The sequence below is a fragment of the Manis javanica genome, chromosome 2, assembly GCF_040802235.1.
Source record: "Manis javanica isolate MJ-LG chromosome 2, MJ_LKY, whole genome shotgun sequence".
Classification (NCBI taxonomy): Eukaryota; Metazoa; Chordata; class Mammalia; order Pholidota; family Manidae; genus Manis; species Manis javanica.
The window spans coordinates 188,282,275-188,305,257 of NC_133157.1; the positions used below are offsets into that span (position 1 = coordinate 188,282,275).

General features: G+C 40.7%; 1 protein-coding gene across 12 annotated transcripts in view; it reads right to left on the bottom strand.

Moving 5' to 3' along the window:
- Positions 1-22,983, bottom strand: part of DPYS (dihydropyrimidinase) — a 461,295-nt gene that overhangs the window by 397,848 nt on the left and 40,464 nt on the right. For all 12 annotated transcript variants that reach the window (XR_012128351.1, XR_012128352.1, XM_073229952.1 and 9 more), the window contains exon 7: positions 20,962-21,104. Coding sequence is in view for 10 of the 12 variants with exons in the window: in XM_073229952.1 (XP_073086053.1) it covers positions 20,962-21,104 (143 nt within the window). In the remaining 2 variants the exon portion in view is untranslated. The remainder of the gene's footprint in view (positions 1-20,961; positions 21,105-22,983) is intronic.

Genomic DNA, 22,983 nt, shown 5'->3' on the forward strand with positions numbered 1-22,983 from the left:
AACCAGGATGTCTATCAGGCACCTGACTTTGGATGTTCAATGAGAGGAACCTGTAATCTCCAAAACTCTAAATCAGGAATTGGAACACTAAAGCTTGCAAGTCAAATCGGGCCCATAGCTATACTTTTTTAGTAATGTTTTATTGGAACACAGTCATGTTCATTCATTTATGTATTGTCTGGGGTTGCTTTTGCACTACAGTGGCAGAACTGAATAGCAGCAACAGAGACCCTACAGCCCATAAAGTCTATATACTTACTATCTGGCCCTACAAAAGGAGTCTGCTAATGCCTGCTCGACATGCTTCCACTGGTGAGAAATACAAGGACCCTGAGAAGATGGCAAGACCTAAAACCTTGACAAGAGAGAAAGAGCCACAAGGAGAAAACTAAAAGTGCCACAAAGAGAGAGAGAGAGAAAAGGAGGAGGGATAAGGAAAAACAATTAATAAAAAGAGTGCAAAGGAGGACAAGGAAAGTGACCGCAATGTTGTGAGGCAGAGGCATGCCAGAGACCATCCCTGCAGGTTCCAGGTATCATCACTGCCCATTAAACATCTGCTGAACTCTGGTGCTTCCCTTTTCTCCTAAGCAGTAGTCTTAACGGTGGGCCTAAAATATTCAGTAAACATATTGTAAACAGATGGGCTGTCATCCAGACTTTGCTGTTCCATTTAGAGAGCACAGGTAGAGTAGATCTAGCATCATTCTTAAGGGCCCTAGGGTTTTTCAGAATGGTAACTAAGCATTAGCTTCAACTTAAAGTTGCCAGCAGCATTAGCCCCTAACAAGAAGTTGGCCTGTCCTTGGAAGTTTTAAAGCCAGGCATTGACTTCTCCTCTCAAGCAATAAAGTCCGAGATGGCATCTTCTTCCACTATAAGGTTGTTTGCTCTACACTGAAAATATGTTGTTCAGCATAGCCCCCTTCATGAGTTCTCTCTGCTAGATCTTCTGGAAAACTTGCTGCAGCTTCTCCATCAGCACTTGCTGCTTCACCTTGTGCTCTGATGTTGTGGAGAAGCTTCTTTCCTTAACCCTCCTGAACACCTCTGCTAACTTCCAACCTTTCCTCTGCAGCTTCCTCACCTCTCTCAGCCTTCATAGAATTGAAGAAAGTTGGAGCCTTGCTCTGGATGAGGTTTTGCCTTAAGGGAGTGTTACGGCTGGTTTGATCTTCTACCCGGGCCACTAAAACCTTCTCTGTTAGCAATAAGGCCATTTCCCTTTCTCAGCTTTTGTGTGTTCACTGGAGGAGCACTTTTAATTTCCTTCAAGGGTTTTTCCTTTGCATTCACAGCTTGGTTAACCATTGGCACAAGGGGCCTAGCTTTTGGCCTATCTTAGCTTTTGATGTACCTTCCTCACTGAGCTTAATCATTTCTAGCTTCTGATTTACAGTGAGAGATGTGTGACTCTTTCACCTGGACACTTAGAATCCACTGTAGGCTTATGAATTGGCCTAATTCCAATACTGTTGCATCTCGGGAATGGGGAGCCCAGAGGAGAGGGAAAGAGAGGAACAGGCAGTCAGTAGGGCAGTCAGAACACACACACTTACCAGGCTTACCATCTTGCACGAGCAGTTTGTGGTGATTCCAATAGTAACATCAAAGTGCATTGGTCACAGATCACCATAACAAATATAGTAACAAAAGCTTGAAATAATTGAGAGAATTACCAAAATGTGACACAGAGACAGGAAATGAGCAAATGCTGTTGGAAAAATGGTGCCAGTAGACTTGCTGGATACTGGGTTACCCACAAACCTTCAATTCATAAAAACTCACTATCTGCAAAGTGCAACAAAGCAAAGCCCAATAAAACAAGGTGAGCTTGTACCTTGCTAGAGTCTCCAGTAAGTAAGTGACAGGGCCAGAAATGACACACAGTCAGGCTGACTGCCCCTTCCACTCTCCTTCCACCACATCCAGCTGCCAGGGACCATTCTGCTGCTGAAAGGATGAAATCACCACCTTCTTCACTCATTAGAAAGGTTACCAGAATGCTTGCAATAGAGTTATCTGCTTTCCATCTGGGCAAGAATTTGGTACATTCTAGTGTTTCATCAACCCCCCTTAAAAAAGAGCAGTTTGGAGGCTCTGAGGTAGAAGCATGGCCCTAGAGAACCAACTGGCAACAAGGCTGTACAGCTCAAACTTGACCCCACCCAAAGGTACCCTCTTCTGCAAAGCACTGAGACAGGGACCCTGGGCTTAGACAGAGCAGGGTGAGGGCCTCTGGAAAAAGACTAAGCAAGATAACCATTGTGAGATTTGCTTTAGCCTGCTGGGGGGCCCAGCTTATTTTTCTAACTTTACCCAAGTGCTGCTTTCCTTCCTCCAGCCCTAAACAAATGATTTGTTGCAACTTGGGCAATGTAGCAAGCAAGCCCAAAACTACTGCAAGCCCAGAACAACATAGTAAAAAACAGGAAGGATTCCATCTTGAAACCCAAAAAGTTAAAAGTAAGACAATAACTCAGCCCATCTTGGGAGCAAAGCAGGCAGCCTTGAGTGATATGCTCCCAGACCAGGAAGCTCTACCCTGGGAGGAAATCAGAGCAGTAAAATTCTTGTAAATAACCAGGAAGACTAATAAGAAACTTAGTATTTCTTCAGAGTATTTGAGACCACTTAGCAGGGGTACATGCCTAGCCCTTTGTCTCTCAACTGCCTGTAAAACCCCTAGACAACGCACCACCCAGAGACTCTCTTGTCCCCTCCTGGCCTGAGGCAGGAGCTCTGTCTTTTCACTTTCTCTCTAAATAAAAGCCTCTGCCTTGCTCTCCTACCTTGACTGTTCACGAAGTTTATTCTTTGGCTCCGTGAACAAGAACCCCAGCATCAGCACCATCGGGTTATTCGGGGTGATGTTGTCACTGCAATGCCACCTCGGTCTGCCTATAGCAGGGCAGGTGGCCCAGAATCCAAGGCGGTGATGCTGAGAAGGTACAGAAATGCAGCCAATGAAACTGGCTCAGCCACACCCCAGAGCACACCTAAGGGCAGACCTGGCCAAAAAGGAGGTAGGGGAGGGGATATACACCCAGGGGGTGCTTAGGGGAATGCTATGGTCAGCTCTCTGCCACTGCCGACACCTGCTGACTTGAGCAAACTGGAGTGGTAACTGCCAACATTCATGGGGTGCTTAAAGCCCCGGGCACTGTTGCAAAGAACTCACATAAGTAATGCCCTGACTCTACTGTGCAGCCTTTGATATGGGTATCATAATCCTGCTCCTGACAGAGGAGGAAATTGAAGCGAACCCAGGTGAAGGGATTTGCCCGTACACTGTCAGGTAGCTGACGTGCCAGATGACAAAGCCAGGACGTCGGACTCCAGACACCAAGTCTTAGCCTCTGTGCTGCGGTGCCCCTGCCTTCCCTGCCCTTTTGGGAGGCTACCTTTGCAGTGTGTATTGTTTAAGAAATTTGACACATCAGCCAGGCCTGCTCGGAATATCAGCTCTGCCCTTTCCAGCTGAGTGATCTGGGGCGAGTGACTACCCCTCTGAGCCTCCGTGTCATCTTAAAATGGATACCCACAATGCTGATGGCATCTATGCCTCAGAAGGTGGAGGGAGAAGTGAAGCAGCAACCATTTTGCCACCCAAATTCTTGGCTGGCTCATCTCCTGGCATGAGGAGCCACCCGAGCTGCACCTGCTCCCTCTTCCCCTGGATCCTCCTCCAGCTGCTCTGACTCCTGGGCAGGTGTGGGCGGGGCCCCATGACCGGAAGCAGAGACCCACCCACACGACCCAGGGCAGAGGCAGCCAGAACAGGCACTGCTTCCACTCCATCCGCTGGGGCTCCGGCTTGTGCTTGGGGTCCCACCTGTCCTTGTTCTTCCCACTTTACCTCTGTTTTTCCTTCCAGGCTGCTTGCTCTCTGAACTTCAAGTTCTAGCTTCAGATGCAAAGACAGTAGCCTTACAGACACTGCTTAACTTTCTCCTACAATTATGGAAGGTCAAATTTATATACATATATGTATGTGCACATGCATGTTTATGTGTGTATGTATATCTATGTATGTATATACACACATGTGTGTATGTATATAATGTGTGCATATATATCAATACCTATATCTATATCAATAGCTGTATCTATATCAATACCTATACCCATACCTAGATCTATCTATCTATACCTATGTATCTAGATCTAGATCTAGCTCTACTTCTCTGTTTAAACCCTGACTAATAAATTCCGGATGGGTGGTTTACATGACATGCCTGGCATAGTTCTTGCAGGGATCTCTCTTTCCTTGCCTTTTGCTATCCAAAAGCATTCACCTTTGACATTTTTACCTGCTTTTCTTACATTGACTAATAGCAGTCAGTGGCTAGGAGTCATGGCCAAATCATTAATGATGAACCTGATAATGATAAATAATAATATCCAGTTACAGCCTCCATTTACTGCATGTTTATTATATGTCAAATCCTATTTGAGCATTTTTTCATACATTATTTTATTAAATCCTCCTTATTACTGAATGGTAGCAGGGATTTAAAAAAGTATCTGTTGTATAAATGAAGAGATTGAGGCCCAGGGAAGCTGAGTAACTCACTTAAGATCATAAGAATCTGTGACTCAAACACTAAGTGCTTAACCACTGTGTATTGCCTCCCACTACAAATGATCAACCCAGAACACAAGCTTGAAGTGAAATGCATATTTATGTGAAATTTTACCCCATCTTCTTCCAGAAATACTAAAAGGAAAATGTAATGCAAGGGAGGATAATTGGGGATAAAAACAGAATAGAAAAAGTTTAGGAAACAAGATGGTACCAGACACCTGTGGGTAGTATTTTAGGTCTATACAGGAGATTATACTTATGGCATAAATTTAAATGTAAAACCTTTCTCCAAAAAAAAAAAAAAGCTGCCAAAGAATGAATCAAATTCAAGGCATGCAGTCATGATTTCTTTTAGACCTGTGTACAATTTATCCTCATAGGTGCCAGAAAACAATAAATTAAGCATAAGAGGACTAGGATATTTGCCATTTGTTTAGGAATTAAAAATGCTCTTACATTAAAAACAAACAACTTGGGTCTTTAATCATATTGCTAAAAGCCATGCTCGGGTCATTAAACTCTTCTTGTCTTTGGTTTGTCATTAAATAAATGGGGTAGAAGTACTAATTAGGCTTACAGGGTTACAATAAATACAGCTAGGTTCTAAGAAAGGCATTTCATAAACCCAGGTTGCAGAACACTGTTTCACAGCCCTATGCAACTCTATTCACTTCTGGCTAGAGGCAAAAAAGAAAATAAAATGAAGAAGTCATCTTGGTGGAACACTGTAGAAAATCCCTATTCACCTGTGTGTTTATCTTTATTCACTCATGTAATGTATATTTCTTGATCACCTACTTCTTATTATATGTCAAAATTATAGTGCCATACACTGTCCTAGGCACTAGGAATGCAGTAGTGAATAGAACAGACAAAAATTCCTGCTGAATGAAGCTCACACTCTAGCCATGACTATTTCTGCATTTGCAAGAACCTCTTTGTTATAAACATGATTCTAACATATGAACAAGGTCAATTTTTCAACATTAATAACATGTATACAGTACTTTACAGTTTATGCAAAAACACTTTCATGTCACTATAGCATTTATTCCTCAAAAGGTCCTTTGGGGAATTTGCAAGAAATATAACAGACCATTTAAATAGAGTGATAAATAATATTATGCTGTCAAAAGGAAAAGGAACAAAGGGGATAAACAGATATTTCTTTAAAAGGAAAAAAATGAAAAAGCATTCAGCTTCAAGTGCTCAAAAATATGTAATTTATAGTGGAAAAGTAACAATTTTTACCTGTAAAAGTAACAAAAATGAAGAGAAAAGATTGTGCACAGGGCTGGTAAGGAATCAGGAGGTGGTGACCTTGGTGCATTTCAGCATGGTAAGCCCTTCAATGCATGTGCCCTTTAACACAGTAATTTTGCTTTCAGTTATCCACCCAACAGAAATAATCAGAGATTTGGGTTTACCATAGCAAAATGATTTTAAAACTGCAAATGTTATCCAAGTTACATGAAACCTAGATGAAGCACCTAATGAAAAGAAATCGTACTGCGAGCCTTCCCTGGAAGGAGACCAGTGCCACATGCTGTCAGACATGCAGACTGTGCCGCAGTCCTGCGCGGAGTGGCCAAGGGGCACTCTGCCAAAACTGAAGGCACAACTGTGCCCCACTAACACGCCGACTACAAACTGAATGTGTGGAAGAGGATATGTATAATCGGGGATGAAACTACGATTGACAAAACAAGCTGTAATTCTGAGACTATTGTTGATTTATCCCGGTTTTTATTCCTCTAGCATCTCAGATCACAAACCATTTACTTCGATACCTCCCTGCTAGTGTGTAAATAGCTCACATTGTCATTCTGTACATGATCATGAGAATAATGATATTAATGTTTCTTAAAGATTTACTATATGTCATGTTCTATGTTGAAGGCATTATCTCCTTCCGGAGGTTGGTACTATTATTAGCATATCTACATTTTGCTGGGAAGAAACTGAGCCTCAGAGAGGTGAGTAACTTGTCCAAAATCAAGCAGCCAGTGTTGGCAGTGATCCAGTCCTGCTCTAAATCCCAGGTTCCTTGACCTCTGAGCCACACACACTACGATGTTTGACCTTATAATAATAGTTACTTGGATGTTTTTTTTAATCTATTGAATTAGGCCCTAAGTTATACTAGGGGAATACATTTCTTACTCAACTTAAGAGTAAAATGTATTATACCCAGTTGACAATAAATGCTTGAGTCATAAATGAACAAAGTTGTACTTGTTTTGAAGTCACTTCTGAATCTTCTACCTCATTCAAATTTAAATCTTTAAGTTGTTTTGTTGGGGAGCTTTTTCTTCCAGTGGAGAGTATCTAAATCAATACCTTTTTTAACCATTTCTGGTGACATCATCTTGTTTGAGACTCTATCTCCTCACCCAGGTTCCACCAATAGCCTCCTGACCAATCTTCTAGACTCCAACCCGTCCATCACGTTCATCACCTCAAAATACCATTTAAGCAAAAGGCTTCCCATCTGGTGAGCCGAGATGCAAGCCCCAAACTCCCAGGTCCCTGGGTGACCGAGTGTGGGCAGAGCTCCAGGCATCAGGGATCCTGGTAGAGGCTTACACTGAAGGGGTTGCCTGGATGTGGCGCTAGAGGCTTACACTGAAGGGGTTGCCTGGATGTGGCGCTTTCAGGGCTAAACCAGGGGAGCTGGTTATGCTACATTCTTTTCCCAGTCTCCAAATCCTCTTCTCTTAACTGCTATGCATTCTGCAAATATCATCAGTTTCTACTTGTGCCATGGAAAAATTGGGAAGCGCAGATTTACAACAATTCAAACTCCCTTTCAATAGCTCATGCTGCCTAACAGAAAATCCTCCAATCTTAAACTAACATGCAAAGCCCTTGGGAGTCTGGCCAGGACTAACCTTCAACTATCTGCCCATCCTGACCCCACTGCCCAATCTCTCCAGTCTCCTGATTACCCCTTGAATGTAGCTTTTCCATTTTCCCTCATTTACTCAGAGCCACCCCCAAAGATTCAGTTGGCTGAAAGCCACTTCTGAAGCCCAAGCTCGTCTTCCATAAGGTCTTAAGGACCTCACCTCAGGACAATCCTTCGGGCAGCCCCTTGGTCAAGGAGCCAGGCACATGGGAGCCTCCCAGTTCTTGAACTTGAACTGCTGTGTTGAGCTATTACTGTTCCTCTTCCAAGAGTTATTTATCCTTCCCCATGCTTATATTTTGTCTGTCCAGCCAGAATGTAGTCTCTTTGGTAGCAGCTGTGACACCTTATATTTATGTCCCCCACAGTACTCAGCAATGCCATTTCTTATATAGAATCGTCATGCAATAAATACATGTTTATAGATAACTGATTAATACTTTCTCCAAACTGGCCATGTGAGGAATTCAGTAAACCTTCCACACAAATAAAGCCTCTGATATTTTTTTGGGTGGGTAAATAGCCTTCTCATTATTCTGACTCCAGAATCTTAGCTTTCCTTATATGTCTGGTAGAAGATAGAACTGAGAACCAAGGATGAATGCTTTCCTCCCATGGTGATAGGAAAAGGGCAGCATCACAGTGGGGGTGGAGAGGGACAGGAAGAAATATTAGAACGACAGGAAGGAAATATTAGAAATGTAAAGGAACCACTTTGAAGAACTTTTGGAGAGGCAGAGAGCCTTCCAAATATAGAAAAAAAAAAAACAGAGGAAAGGTAGGATAAAAAGGGCTTCACAGTACAGAAAAAAGTAAAATGAAGCTGTCTGTATTAGTGTGTGGCCAGGGGAACATGTGCAAAAAGGCCAGCACAGATGCCAGTCTCTGCCTAGAGAGGGGCAGCCTGCTTGACCCCTCCAGAAGGGCGCCTTCAGAGCGCTCTGTGCAGATGGCAGACCTCATATGCATGTCTGGGGAGGCCCCTCATTGCCCACGCAGCACAGAGCCCCAATTACAGGACTGAAGGCAGGCACAATGAACCGATGGAAAACTTCCTTCAGGCAACATAATCTCAGCATAAAAAACAATATTGATCCATTTGCCTCCTGGCCAAAGAGAAATCAAGTTAGATAAAGGAAATTAGGCAATAGCTTTAATGTGACTCCAACTGCAGCTGCAAAATAAACCTAATGTACCCTGACTTTCCTGCCCAAGCTCTCTCTGGTTTGCACAGGCCACTCTCCTGGGAAGGCACTGAGTAGCTGTTTCATAGGCACATGGAATCTTTTAGAAAAACAAGTCAACTGCCCTCTGGTGTCCAAGGAATCCCACTGCCAGGATGTGCTGGGGAGTGATGTCCAGGAGCTGGCAGATTTGCAAGGACCCGTGCCTCCCTCTGGCCAAGAGCACACTTGTCACTGAGGACAGAGCATGCAATCTGCTGCCCTGCAGTGCAGTGAGGAAACTCTGACCTTGAATTCACTGGCAGCCTGCTCAGCAGCCCCAGCTCACTGCTCCGCATGAGCCTATATACATATATATATATGTATATTCCTTAACCTCAGTTCATACATGATGAGAGTGGGGCAATCAGGGTCCTCTTGCACAATTGTGCAAAATCCATGTGGCTGTAAGCAGAGACCCTGATTGAGAGGAAAGAGTTCTATGTCTGTGTGCACGTGTCTTGGGTGAGTGCCCATATTCTCTATTTCAAGAAGTAGGTATGAAGTTAGAACAACAAAATACAGAGGCAGCTCTAAAGTGAATACTTGCTGTGTCACCTCAGGGTGTAGCAGGGGTCATGAACCCAATTCGTCCAACTGTATTTCCTCCAACCCCACATCCCAGTACCACAGCCCATCTCACTCTGCAGTGAGACCTAATAGCTGGACCACCAGACTCACACTTCAAGACACAACAACTGCAGCAAAAAGTAAAGCCACCACCTGTCTACTTGCCCTGCCCTTGCAGCCCTGGGTAAAGGGTGGCATTATGCCATATTCACTTTTGTCTTCAGCAAGCTATCATGGTCTCTGGCACATATCAGGGGCACAATATATGGCTTTTAATTACTGAATGAACAGATGTGGGCCAAGATAAAATATAATAGAGACAAATGGAAAGTCTTGCATTTAGTTACAAGAATCCAGCAATTTTATGTTTCCACTGGCAAGAATTTGGCAGCATTTGATCTAAAACAAATCAGGGGCTAGATGGATGTTCTAGAGAAACTCTCACACACATATACAAGGATGTACATAGTGAAACAGTGAAAGACTGGAAACAACCAAAATGTCTATTGGCTGAAGAATATATAATCAATTATGCTATAGTCATAAAATAGAATGCTATATAGCAGTGAAAAAGGATGGAATAACTTACACATTTCAACAACCTACACAATAAGGCCCACCAACATAATTCTGAGAAAGTTATACAATAATACCTGCAGTACAATACCATTCATACAAAGATAAAAATACATAAAATATAAAGCTAAAAATATATATGGATATATATACACATATATATAATGGCTTTGCAATGTATCTATATATAGTACAACAGAAAGAAATGCACGGGAATAATAAACATCAAAGCCAAGATCCAAGGCAGTTGTTGGGGAGAGGCAAGGAGATGGGCTTGAGAAGGTTAATATGCAAGTGTTAACTGCACTATTCTTTCTGCCTTTTGTTTTTATTAAATATTGCACCTTTTTAAAATTATGGACATTGTAAATTACTGTCTGCTCAAGTGAACTTAAAAGTGCAATATGGAAAAGCAATAATTTACTATAATCCCAGTCATCTTAACATAAACATCAAGAAGTTTTAAAATTACTGACTGAATAAATGTGATATTAGAACTTCATGCAACAGCTCATGTTTCACTGTTTTTAACCTTCAAACAGCAATTTCATAAGATGCATCCTGGAAAATCTAATAAAGGAAATTAAAAGTTCTACATTGGAGTTGTAAAACTAACAGTCTCACATGTTCTTGCTCTGGTAGTGTTACAGGCAGAATTGCGTCCAGTTCTGAGACTCCCATCTTCATAGGACATTGGCAAGTGTGTGTCAAGATAAGCTCAGAAGAGTGGTCAGGACATTGGGATTCTGCTAGTCATAGACCTAATGATCCACTGGGGGATCTGAGAATGCTTACCTGGTCATGAGAAGGTTTATTTGGGTCAATGACTTCCTTCAAATATTTGAATGAATGAATGAATGAATGAATGAATGAATAGACTGTCCTATGAGAGCTCAGATATATTCTGCATAGCTCTAGAGGCCAAACATGTTAGGAAATGGAAGTAGGTAATTTTAATGCAACCAAGGGACGCTCCTAACAATCACAGCCATCTCAGAAAGGACTGAACACTTTGGTTAGATGGTAAGTTCCCTAAAACTAGTAGTAATCAAGCAAGGCTATGAGGAACTCTGGGGAGCTAACTGCACTTTATGAGTTCCAAATTTGGGTGCACATCAGAATCCCTGGAGAACTCTTTAAAACACAGAAGGCTGGGCTCCACCCACAGCGTTTCTGAGCCAGCAGCTCCGGGCTCACACCTGAGAATCTGCATTTAGAATAGCGATTCCCAGATGATGTTGATGATGCTGATCCAGGGACCATACTTGGAGAAATCTTGATTTATAAAAAAGAAAAAGATAAATCAGCTTAAAGTAAGTTTTGTGGAGTTTTGTTCAGGCTATTAAAAAGACTGCCCTTCCCTAAATTACTGCCTCCAAAGAGATGTCCACTGTGATCCTCTTCTGAAGGAAAGGGTGCATTTTTACTGATACTTTCTCCAAAGCTCTTTATAGGAAGCCATGGCTCTTTGCTATGTTTGAGAATACAAGGACCTTGGGATTTTCTTTTCAGGTAGTGATATTAAATTTCCTTTTATCCATTTCACTTCATCTTCTGTTTCTTCCATAACCGAGGGTCCATGTTTTTAAGATAGCTGGTCAGAATTAGGAGTGTGTCTGAGATAGAAAAAATAGAGTTGTTCGGCCCACAAAAGCTCCAACCAGGCTTAGACCACATTCATGGCCAGGTCAGCAGTGCTACTGGCCACTGACTCTGGAATGCACCTTTGTCATGCACTGCACTGGGGAAGGAGAAGGCAGAAGAACCAATAATTCTTTTTTCTTTTAACTCAAAGGGAAAAAATGTAAAACCTGGATCTTGAACCAGTTCCAGGAACAGATAAATAAAGCCCAACCAAAATTTTTAAATCACACATCTGTTCACTGATCCAAGATTATTAGTATCTGGTTTACTCACTCAACAAATAATTATTGCACTCTTATGTATGCCTGGCACTGTTTTGGAACCTACAGACACAGCTTGCAACTAAGACAATAAAATGTCAAAGACAGAAACATATATATCAGGTATAGAAAAAAATACAACACGTGTTTAGTCAGAAAAGCCTATGCCTTTCACACAAACACCCCCCTCCCTTGGTGCTTATTTTTTGCCCAAATCCTAATGCTTAAAATAAACTGTGCTTACTCTGGCAAAGGCAAATGATCAATGATAGAATGGGTTGCTGTGATCTGTTCCTAAGCTGTTTTTCTTGTATGATTTGCAAAAAAAAAAAAATGCAGCTATTAGTAGCAAAGTCCCTGAAAATCATTTCTAGTTCACTTGAAAGGTACAGTTGCATAAGAACATGTTTAAATAAACAACCTGGAATAAACAGAGGCTAAAAATGTACTCGTATGTAATCAGCAAAGCTAGCATTTTTTTATGCATAGTCCAAAACTCTCTTTAAAGCAAATGTCTTTCTGAAGGCCACAAAATGGATCTTAGGTAGTTGGTTAGAACAGTTCCACTAAAAATAATTATTCAAAGGACTTAGCTCTGGGGGCACTTAAGAGTTCTGGTTTAACCAGGTTATCTTAGCCAAATGAATCCATCCAAGCTTCTTACTGTTAGTCATTCTTGATGCAAATTGGAGATGTGCATGAAATACAAGAGGTGAAGCTTTCCCATGAAATATGATTCTAGTACCTTTTGGTCATGTCTGCAGTAAGGCATTACTGTACAGACTTTTGAATCACAACTCTAGCTAATAACAGCTCCCCTTATTTGATAAATTGATCATCTAATACTTTTGAGCCCTACTGCATGCCAAGCACCACTGAACACTATGTGCCAAGCATTTTAGTTATTTTGTTTTTTATTTATTATATCAAGCATTTTATGTGCCCTATCTTAAACTCTCACAACAGCACTATGAAATAAGTATCACTGGCAGCATCCCTACTTTACAAATAAACTGAAGTGCAGAAAAATTAAATAACATTTCTAAGGTCACATCCAGTTAGGAAGTGGCAGAGTAGGAATTTAACTCCAAAGACTTTCTCTTTACAGGCTCTGCTTCTGTCCCCTGTAGCCTGGATGAAGGGCTGGACATTAGGTGGGCTAGCAAAATACACTTATTCCTCAAGATTCTTTGCTATCAAAAGCCAGAAAATTGTTGTGATTACTATAGAAATCTGCAGTAACTACTGTGTGAAGAGTGGCTTGCAGCTGTGCAAAAGTACAACCCGGGTAACCTAACCTGATGGCCTGTTGCTTCCATGAACATATGCAGAACAACACAGTGAAAATGATGCCGCAAACCATCTTCACTTCCACTCATGCATCTGGTACAAGGCCTCCACACTCCCCACCCCCCTCCTCCCTACAATGTGCTCTGCAGTGGTGGGGGCTTGAGGCCAGGGGGAGGGAGGAGTTAGTTCTAAACACACTTAGAAACAGCTGAGTCTTTGGCTGACCAATTTGTATGAGCAGCAAGGCAGGTGCTGTGTTTACGGGCACGTGTGAGTGTGTGCGAGCATGTGTACCTACACTTCCTTTGAGGAGAAGGAAGATGGTGCACAAATTGGTCAGATGATACACACACCTTTGTGCAGTGTCAAGGTAAAATGCCCAGTAGCTTCTGTGAAACACCTAGGATAATACAATATAAGCACTGCTCTGCCAAAGGGCACCTTGCACACTGTTTCTTCTTTACCCCCACACTCCACAATCCCAAGGATCAAACAGGCACTCTCCCCCTGCTTTCTTTCACACACAACACCCCCTCTAGAATACAGAGGGGCACTTTCACGAGCTGCAAGTCATTACACCTCACAGAATATAAAGTTAAATTCATTTATCTCTACAGTCAATGAGAAAGGGAAGGAAATTAAGCAGGAAAGGCGGCACAATGCCTCCAAGAATGGTGTATTCAAGGTCAAAGCCTGCTATAATCGAGTTACAAAAATAATAAATGAAAATAACTATGAGCAAACTATGCCTGCTCTGCAGATACAGCCCAGCTACAAGTCTTCATTAAATGTTCCAGTTCACACAATGTGTTAGTTGTGTGCTTGTGTGCTTGAGATTCTATGAGATACCCTGTAGCTCATAAATACTGAAAAGGGACAGTTGCCATAGAAACTAAGTGCTCTTTAATGAATACCGAAGAACTGAGGCTCACAGGATAGTCTTAAATTGACAGAACATGAGTTACTGCTGCTGCTATGGGCTTGCAAGTAATTTGCAGAACATCTTCTCTAATAAGACCTTTAAGAAGTTGGCCAATATGACCACCCTCTGTCTTGACCACATGACACCACAAAATTCTGTCCTGATACCACATGAAAATCATACCCCTGGCTTCTTCCCCTGGACTCTAAGGACACAAGATATTCTGCAGAAACAGGGCAAACATTTAGATTGGGACTGTGTCCTTAAATTCGAAGCTTTGACCCAAGTAGTGGGGCGTGAGGACACATACCTCTGTCACAAGCAATAGACGCGGACTCAATGAGCTGTCAAGCTGAATCCAGCAGACTCGTTTTACTTCTGGAAAGGGAGGTGCTCTGGATGCACCAGATGTAGTTTGTTTTTATTGTTCAATGACACAGAAGAGCTACTGCAGTTGATTTTTGCAGCAACTTTTTACAGGCTAGTAACGTCTTAGATAATCTTTCATCAGGATGTCCAGACTTTCTCTACTGACTCCCACTCCCAGTTCTCTCTCACCGTCCATCCCACGTGTCAGAACCCTCACTCTGAATCATCTGGGCTTTTTACAGGTTTAAAAGAAAAAAAGCATGGCTGCACTGCTTTCCTTCCCCTCGTCTTTCTCAGTAACTTCAATGCAGTCCATGTTTAAGGTTACAGATTATGTTGCAAGCATACTTAACACTCCATGCTATTAATAAGTAACGAGAATTTTTTTTAAAGGAAAGAAAGAAAAACATCTGTGTACCGTGAAGCCAAAAATCATCAGCAAATGCATCCGTTCTTCTTGAGGCTGGCCAGTTCTTGCATAACCGGCCCCCTGGAGGGATCTGCTTGGGGCCTGAGCTCAGTGTGGGCTGTGGGTGCCCCCTTCAGGGCCTGGAGTGGAAATGCATGTTGCTCTCACTTAGGAGACTAACTGGCTGGACCATTGTTTTTGCTTAGACCTTTCAAGAAATTTCAAAGGAAAATTTTGGCAAACCTCTACTTACCTCAGACAGTAAGCCTTCACACTGCCAGATTTCAGCTAATGTTAAAATCAAGTAGGTAAAATTTAATATTAAAAAGGAGCATCTTGCAAGGAAAAAACCCCTTTAAGTGTATCCATTTATTCATTTGATTAAACAGTATTTCTCCACTCAAGGAGTTCTGCGTAAAATTGTAATAAACAAAATGAAAACTGGAGAGATCAGCCTATGACCTCCTCACCTTCCCACTCCCTTGCACAGCTTGAACCTGTCTCTGTTTCCTGGAATGTCTGGCTTTAACTGCTTCCTCCCAGGCCTCCCATCAGTGCCTCAGTTTATCTCGCCTGTTTAGTTTTGACTCTCAGGGCGGGAGGTGCCATTGACTCTCCTCTTTGATGTGACTGCACCAATGTCAGCTGTCTTCAGTGCCATTTTATTTTTGCCTCTCATGTCATATTCTTAACACGTTCCTTCTGAGACTGAGAGTACCTGACTTTATATCTCCTCTCCTCTCCCTAGACCGTCAGCTTCCTAAAGGCAGAACCAGGCTCTCACATGATCTTGACCTCATGTCTGGCTGAGTGAACCTGTGAGTGAAAGAGCACAAGCTCCTATTCACTTAATTTTTTTCCCTGTAAGAGCTGCTTAACCAGTTAATAGCTCCCCGACCTCAAATATGAAGAGGACACAAAAAAATAAGACCAGTGAAGCAGTTCTTTCTTCTCTCTTTGGAAAATCCTTTCCACTGACAGTCATCTTTATTCATTCATTCTTGCAACAATCATTTACTGATAACTTGCAATAAGTTAAAAACATGAGGTGAGGAAGTACAACTTTTACTTTTCCTCTAACCATAACTGTTGCTGAATAAAATCTTTCCAATTTTCTTTTATATCATTTCTTTATTTTTTCCCAGCTTTACTGAGATATAATTGACATAAAACACTGTGTAAGTTCAAGGTGTATAACATGTTGGTTTGTTATACTTATATATTGCAAAATGATCACCACCACAGCATTAGCTAACACCTTCATCATGTCACATAATTACCATTTCTTCTCTGTGGTGAGAACATTTAAGATCTACTCTCTTAGCAACTTTCAAGTATATAATGCAGTTTATGCCATTTTTGAATCATAGCAATCTTCCATGCATGTGGAAAGCTGTGTTCTTCTCACTCACCTGTTCAACATTTACTGTGCTTCTACTCTGTGCTGAAGTGAGCCAGGCCCTGGGGATGCAGGATCTACTAAAACATAATTCCCCACTCCTTAAGTGTGACCTGTGCACAGTGATTTCCTTCAAAAGGTACAATATGGAAAAGGAGGAAGTGAGTAACTGTACAGTGGAAAACCTGACAGTCTACCTGGGCCGGCTGATCCAGGGCACCATCAGCAGGGAGGGATTATGTTGACAGAATGTACCCTTGAAAGGATATAATGAAAAGGTACTTTACTTGTATGGTCTTTCCCCAAAAACCCACAACCCCAGGCCAATAATGAGAAAAAACATCAGAAAAATCATGAGAGAGACATTCTGCAAAATACCTGACCACTATTTCTCAAAACTGTTAAAGTCATCAAAAGCAAAGAAAGCCAGAGAAACTCATAGACCACAGGAGCCCAAGGAAATATGAGGAGTAAATGTCCTGTGGTGTCCTGGGTGGGATCTTGGACCAGAGAATAGTAGGCAAAAACTAAGGAAATCTCAGTAAAATATGGTATCTAATTAATAACAGCATATCAGCATCGGTTCATGAATTATAACAAATGTACCATAGGAATATACTATAATAATAATGGAACCTGAGTGTGGGGTATACAGGAACTCTCTGTATTGTCTTTGCAATTTCTCTGCAAATCTGAAACTATTCTGAAATAAACCAGCTATTTTACAAAATGGTATTAGGCTTCAAGAATGTTAATGAGGGAGGAAAACAGTAAATGAAAACTGTGGTACAGAACTGCAAGTGGGCGTGCAGCGGTCCCCAGGACTCGGTCTGCTCAGGGACAAGAGGCAGGTGTGACGGTGGCGAGGTAGTGGCTGAGGGCAGTAGGAAGCTGTGGGTGATGCATGGACAGTGAGAGAAGGCTAAAAATATTGTGGTGCATCAGAAAGATCCTCGCTGAGGTCATCAGCATAAATTTTGGTCAGGAACAGCTAGCCCAGATAAGCAACTTTCTCATAACAACCAGGCTAAGAATAGAGAAAGTGGGTGCTGTGGTCAGTCTAGATAAGGAATCAGCATACAGTTTCCACAAACTGAAATAAACCATAATAAATGCATTCTCTTCCTGTTCAAAGATCCACATTCTTCCATATCCACTATTCTATGAAGCCTCTTCTTCAACTGCCCCTTCTCTCCTGCCTCCCACATATTCTGCAGGTTTCACATTGAAAAAGATGAATAATGACACTGCAAAATATTCTGATGGTGGCTTAGAGAGAATTCCTAAGATGAAGGGTTGGAGAAACAAACAACATGTAGAAAGAGTAAAATAAATTCAAAGGGGACTATATCGTTTCAATACATCCTGCTAAGAAAGGATAATATTTCTACATTTTTCAAAAGGACAGTAAAAAAAAGAAGCATAAAACAAAAAGGTGTCCAGTTTTTAAAGATAATCTGAGGGTCAGAGAAATAGAACCCTATGGTTCATCTGCCTCCCTGGTCGCCGCAGGCAAATAGCCAAGAATACCTAAAAATGAAAACATACTGTAAAGAATGACACCAACCAAACTAGATAAATAGAAAATTACCATAATAATATATATTTGGCTTTGTGAAACACTTTCTTGGTTTACAAAGCATTTTCACATATATTATCTCATGTGATTTTTAACAAGAACTTTATGAGGTAGACATGACAATTATTAATAGTCTCATCTTATACATGAGAAGAGACTAGATAGTCAGAGACCTTAAATGACCTGCCCCGGTCCCCTAGCTGGACCAGAACCTACACATCAGGCCTGCAGACAGTCGCTGCTGGCCTTCATCATGCCCGGCACCTAGGTGTGCACAAAAAGCAGACGGAGATGAAGAAGACTTAGAAAAAGACACATATACAAAAATGAAAACACTGAATTTTCTGTTGCCATTAGGATCATAAAGTGAAGGACAGGTATTACAAAGAAATATTAAAGAACTGATAAGAGGAAGAGAAAGAAAGGAACTTACAAGCACCAAAGCTTTTTAGTTTGACCTTAAGTTAGTTATTCTTAACTGGAAAGGAAGGAAATTAGGCAGGTAATATATAGATCTTTTTTTTTTATCTGCAAAAGCCAATCTATTTATTAGAGTTCATTATTTCTTTACAGACATTGAAATGTGAAGTTAACATACAGTAAAATTTACAAATCAAAATTCATAGCATCCTGATAATGATGAATATACTCCAGTAGCCCATACCCCTTTCAAGATATAGAATATTTATGTCACCCCCCCAGAGAGTTCCCTCCTATTCCTTCTCAGTCAATCCACTCCCCCAGATATATAGACCTTAAAAAAACAAGAACTGAACATCTGGATCATTCTTTGCTCTTCTGAAACAACCGAATAGGATGGGAAGGACAAAGCAATGTTACAGAAAACAGTAGCTAAAACTTGCAAGAAAGTGGTCTAAATTTATATAGTCTAAAAACATGACTCAAAGAGACACAATCACAGCCTATAAATATCCTCCAAGCAATAATATATGTGGAAAATAAAGTAAGTGAATTATTCACACCCTTAGGTTGAGGTCATTTCTCTTTGTCCAGTTGTCTACAGAAGACAATGCTTTGCTCCTGAGCTGGTATCACCCTCAGAAATTAAAACTGCTGAGGAGACTCTTACGGTGGATACTGCTGGCAACAACCATGTGTAAGGTGGAAGAGAAGAGCCACGGGGAACTGCCTCCCTCGGCCCTTGACATTATCAGAAATGAGACTGGATGGTCACAGCACACTATAGAGTATTTTCATGTCTCCCACACCTTTGAAGAGGAATTATAGAGCTCTGGTTACTGGCCTACTTGATTGGAAGACAGAATGGAACATAAACAATCCAGTACAATACAAAGTGTTCTGCTTTGATATCAGGAGATACCTTGGTACCGAAGCTCATGAAAAACATACCATGAGTTTGCAAAGTCAAAGACCCTGTATCAGAGTTCTTGTATCAAACCTGTTACACCAGAAGGTCCTTTGGGCTATAGATTTCTCATCATCCTAAGGTGGTCATATTGTCTTTCTTGTAAGTTACATTTTTAAATACCCAAAGCCCTTTTAAAAACTAATGAGAGCTGTGCAAATGCAAATTATTACTAATAATTATCATTATTATGACTTTCTCAGATGCTTTTTTTCAAAAATGCCATTTCCCACAGATATTTCTTCCACATGAGAGCTTTTACCCTTTTCGAATTTCTCGGTTTTCTGTATTAAGTCTCATGATCTCCTTGCCATAGGTTATTTCAAAAGACCTATCTGGTCCCAGCACTTGGAGAAGCCTAAACTGTTTGAACTGCCGCAGAAACATACCTGGGCATCCTCTGCTGAGCATACAACAACCCTCATAGAGTCATTTAAGATACCAGGAGCTCTCTAAACACAGCATGTTCAATTCATCCACAGACCAATCCAAATCCAAGCCATCTTTTTCTCCATTATCTTTCCAAGGACAATTTTTCTAGCCTGGTCGATATGCTGCCTGCATTTGGTTTTATTTGTCTTCATCTCTTATGCAGGGGGAGAAGTCTAGACCATTTAAAAGGCAGATATTTAGTTCTTAAATGGGCAATAGTTCCTTGTTAATATCATAACAATGATACTGAGCTGTGCCTTGCTGATATCTTGGGACAGTTACATAAATAAAATGTCTATACCATCATTTGCTGCATTGCATGAATTACAAGTCAGTAACAAAGTGATAGCCGTTCACTAGAGGCTACTTGCAATGACCATGAGCAGCCAGTTATGTACGTCAGCTGGTGCTCGAGTTGGGATAATGAGTGTCCAGAGGAGAATGTTAAGCTCAGAAAGACAGGTGTCATCTAAGGAAATATCTGGGGCTCATAGCAATGGTGGCCTAGTGCTTCTTTGAAGGTCTTCTTTTCCCCAGAGGGTACCCCAGAAATGCATCAACTGAAACTGGGTCTCTGTGATGACATCACCCCCCAAAGAACTATAGATTTTGCTTACTGTAATAAAAAAACCTAATAAACTTTGAATAAATATCTATTCAATGAAGGTAGAAGTTCCTATGGGTTCCTGTTTACACACATGTGAGTGTACACACACACACACATACTCAAAATGTGTGTGGGATTTTCTCCATTGCAACTGCAAAGCTTATGAAAAACACAAATCAGGATGCAGGTGTTATCAGTGCTAACATCTTATAAGGAGAAATTACCAGAGCTTCAGGCTCTATTGAATGCTTTCCTGAGTTGGTGGAATTTGCCAAAGCTGCAGTATTAACATAGAATTACAGAGATTGGAAACAAAAAGCTGGAGTCTACTGGGAATGATAAGTTCAAGATGAACTCAACTGGAAAATCTGGCTGACTAAAAGTGATACCCTTTGCACTGGAATTTTTCTATCTGAAAGTTTTAAAAAGGCTGTAATTATTTCGAGTTCTCAATTGAGTCCTTTTCAAACTAAGCCTTTTATTTTCTTCATTGCTCTGTTCATTTCCTCCATGTGAACTCAGGTGTTTGCCAAGCACTGGAGTGGTAAATTCATATTGGTTTTAAACATATATCCATTTCCATGGAATGACAAGCAACACAACTTTTACATCCTCTATGCCAAGGAAAACAAAGGAATATTTGTATATCAATACCATTAATTTGTGCACAATCTCAAAATACCTGAGCATGGCTAAATACATCGCCTGGTAAGAAGTGGCTGATTAGGGCCAATTTCTTTGCAAGTTAAGTGCTTTTTCTTCATGGGGAAACCAAGGAATACAAGAACTGAGTCTTACCTTGTGGCTTTTGGGTCCCAAATCACAATGTCAGCATCTGACCCCACAGCTATTCTTCCTTTTCTTGGATAGAGATTAAAAATTTTAGCTGCATTTGTGCTGGTAACTGCCACAAATCGGTTTTCATCCATTTTACCACTATGCTATAAAACAATCCAAGAAAGAAAATGCATTTGCTCTAATGGTCAAATACAAAAACATCTCCTATTGATAGAAGTATAAGACTTATATCTCTTAAAATCAAACAGAACTGCACCTAACTTTTTATATTGTGAAACCAAACACATCTGTTGATGCTGATAAATCTTAAGTAATCATATTGATAATGAGGGGAATGATGTGGTAACATACGGAAGCCTGAAGATAACTTTTCACAAACCTACTAGCTTAAAAAAACAACCACTCTAACTTTTCCTGTCCTTCCCAGAATCACACCAACAATAGTTAAATGTTGGCAGTGGTATTTTCTATCCTTATTTCAAGTTTACTACCAGCACCTACTACATTATGATCTGCAGACTTAAGATTTATGAGATGATCATATAGATGGAATATTATAGAGTTAAAATAAGATTGACCTTTAAATTAGTTGACAATGCTTTCAGAAAGAGGAAAAATCAACTCAAGAGGTTCGATTTTGTGCTATTGAAATTTACATGAACTAACAATCATGGGTAGTCATTGCAAGAGATTTTAACACGGATAAACTTTGGATGGATGTGATCACTGTAAAATGATTTTTTTTTAATGTTGAGTTTATCCCCATGTACATTTATATTGCTAAGAGCATCCTTAAGGTTTATTTAATTATCAAAGGGTCCCTGTCTCAAAAAAAGGGCCATGTTCTAAAAATAATAAACTCATAAGTAAGTCTCCTTAATGTTTCCAGAAAAAAATACAGCTTTCTATGTTATTAATAAATATCTGATTACTTTAAAGCCATTTACACACTTTATGTATGATGAAAATGTATAGTAATGAAGATACTCATTGTAACAATACAAGGTCAAAAAAAAAGACTGAACTGTTATCAAGAAAATCTAAGCAAAAAGAAGGAGAAGAGAAACCTCTGGGATGATAAGAGTTAGAGTAGAGGTCAAAGGGGGTGAAGAGGAAAATTAGCAGATGATAGAGCTTTATTTCAGAGATGTTTTTGGAGACCCTAACATGTAAATTAATTCCTCAAATATCATCCTATAAGTAATGGAGAAAATTAAAGGATTTTAGAGAGGAAAGTAGCATGAACAGACCTTCATTTCTGAATGGCAGCTCTGGTACTGGAATACAGAACAGATTGCAGCAAGTGAGAGACTAGAGGCAGAGGCACTGGCTGTGAGACTACTGCAATAGTCCTAATAAGAGATGGGCCTGAAACTAGAACAGTAGACATGAAGATGGAAATAAGGAGGCATATGGGAAATAAAACTGACAAGACTGGTAAACAATTAGAGTTAAAAGTGTGTGGTACGTGTAGGTGTTCTGAGATGTGAGATACGAGTAGTGCACTACCCAAGGGAGGCTTTCTGTGGGATGGGTGAGCATGACATGACAATGCTGACCGCAGAAGTAACCAGGCAAGTCTCCCCTGATGGTCTTCACAACTACCCATCACCCGGCTGGAGAAGTTAACGTACGAACATATAGCCTTTTGATTCTTCTCCATCCTCAGGGAGAAATTTTTAAATTATGGAAATCTTACAAAAATCTCTTTTTCTAGTCTTTGGATTATTACTTATGGGACCTCATGTAGCAGTTTTTAAAATATGATACTCAAAGTTTCTTAAAAGGTTTATCTACAAAGATTTTGTGAAAAGGGGATATGAACATGTTAAGATACTTCATATATTTTCAATCATTCCAAGTATTTATACCAGTGACACATGAGGAACTTGGATTAAAAAAAAAAAATGAGAAATCAAGTAGAAGAATGCTAGCATTTCAAAGACTTCAAGAATAACCCTCTTTGTACCCAATCTAAATCTATCCTCTACTGTCTCCAACGTGGTGCAATGCATCTTCTTA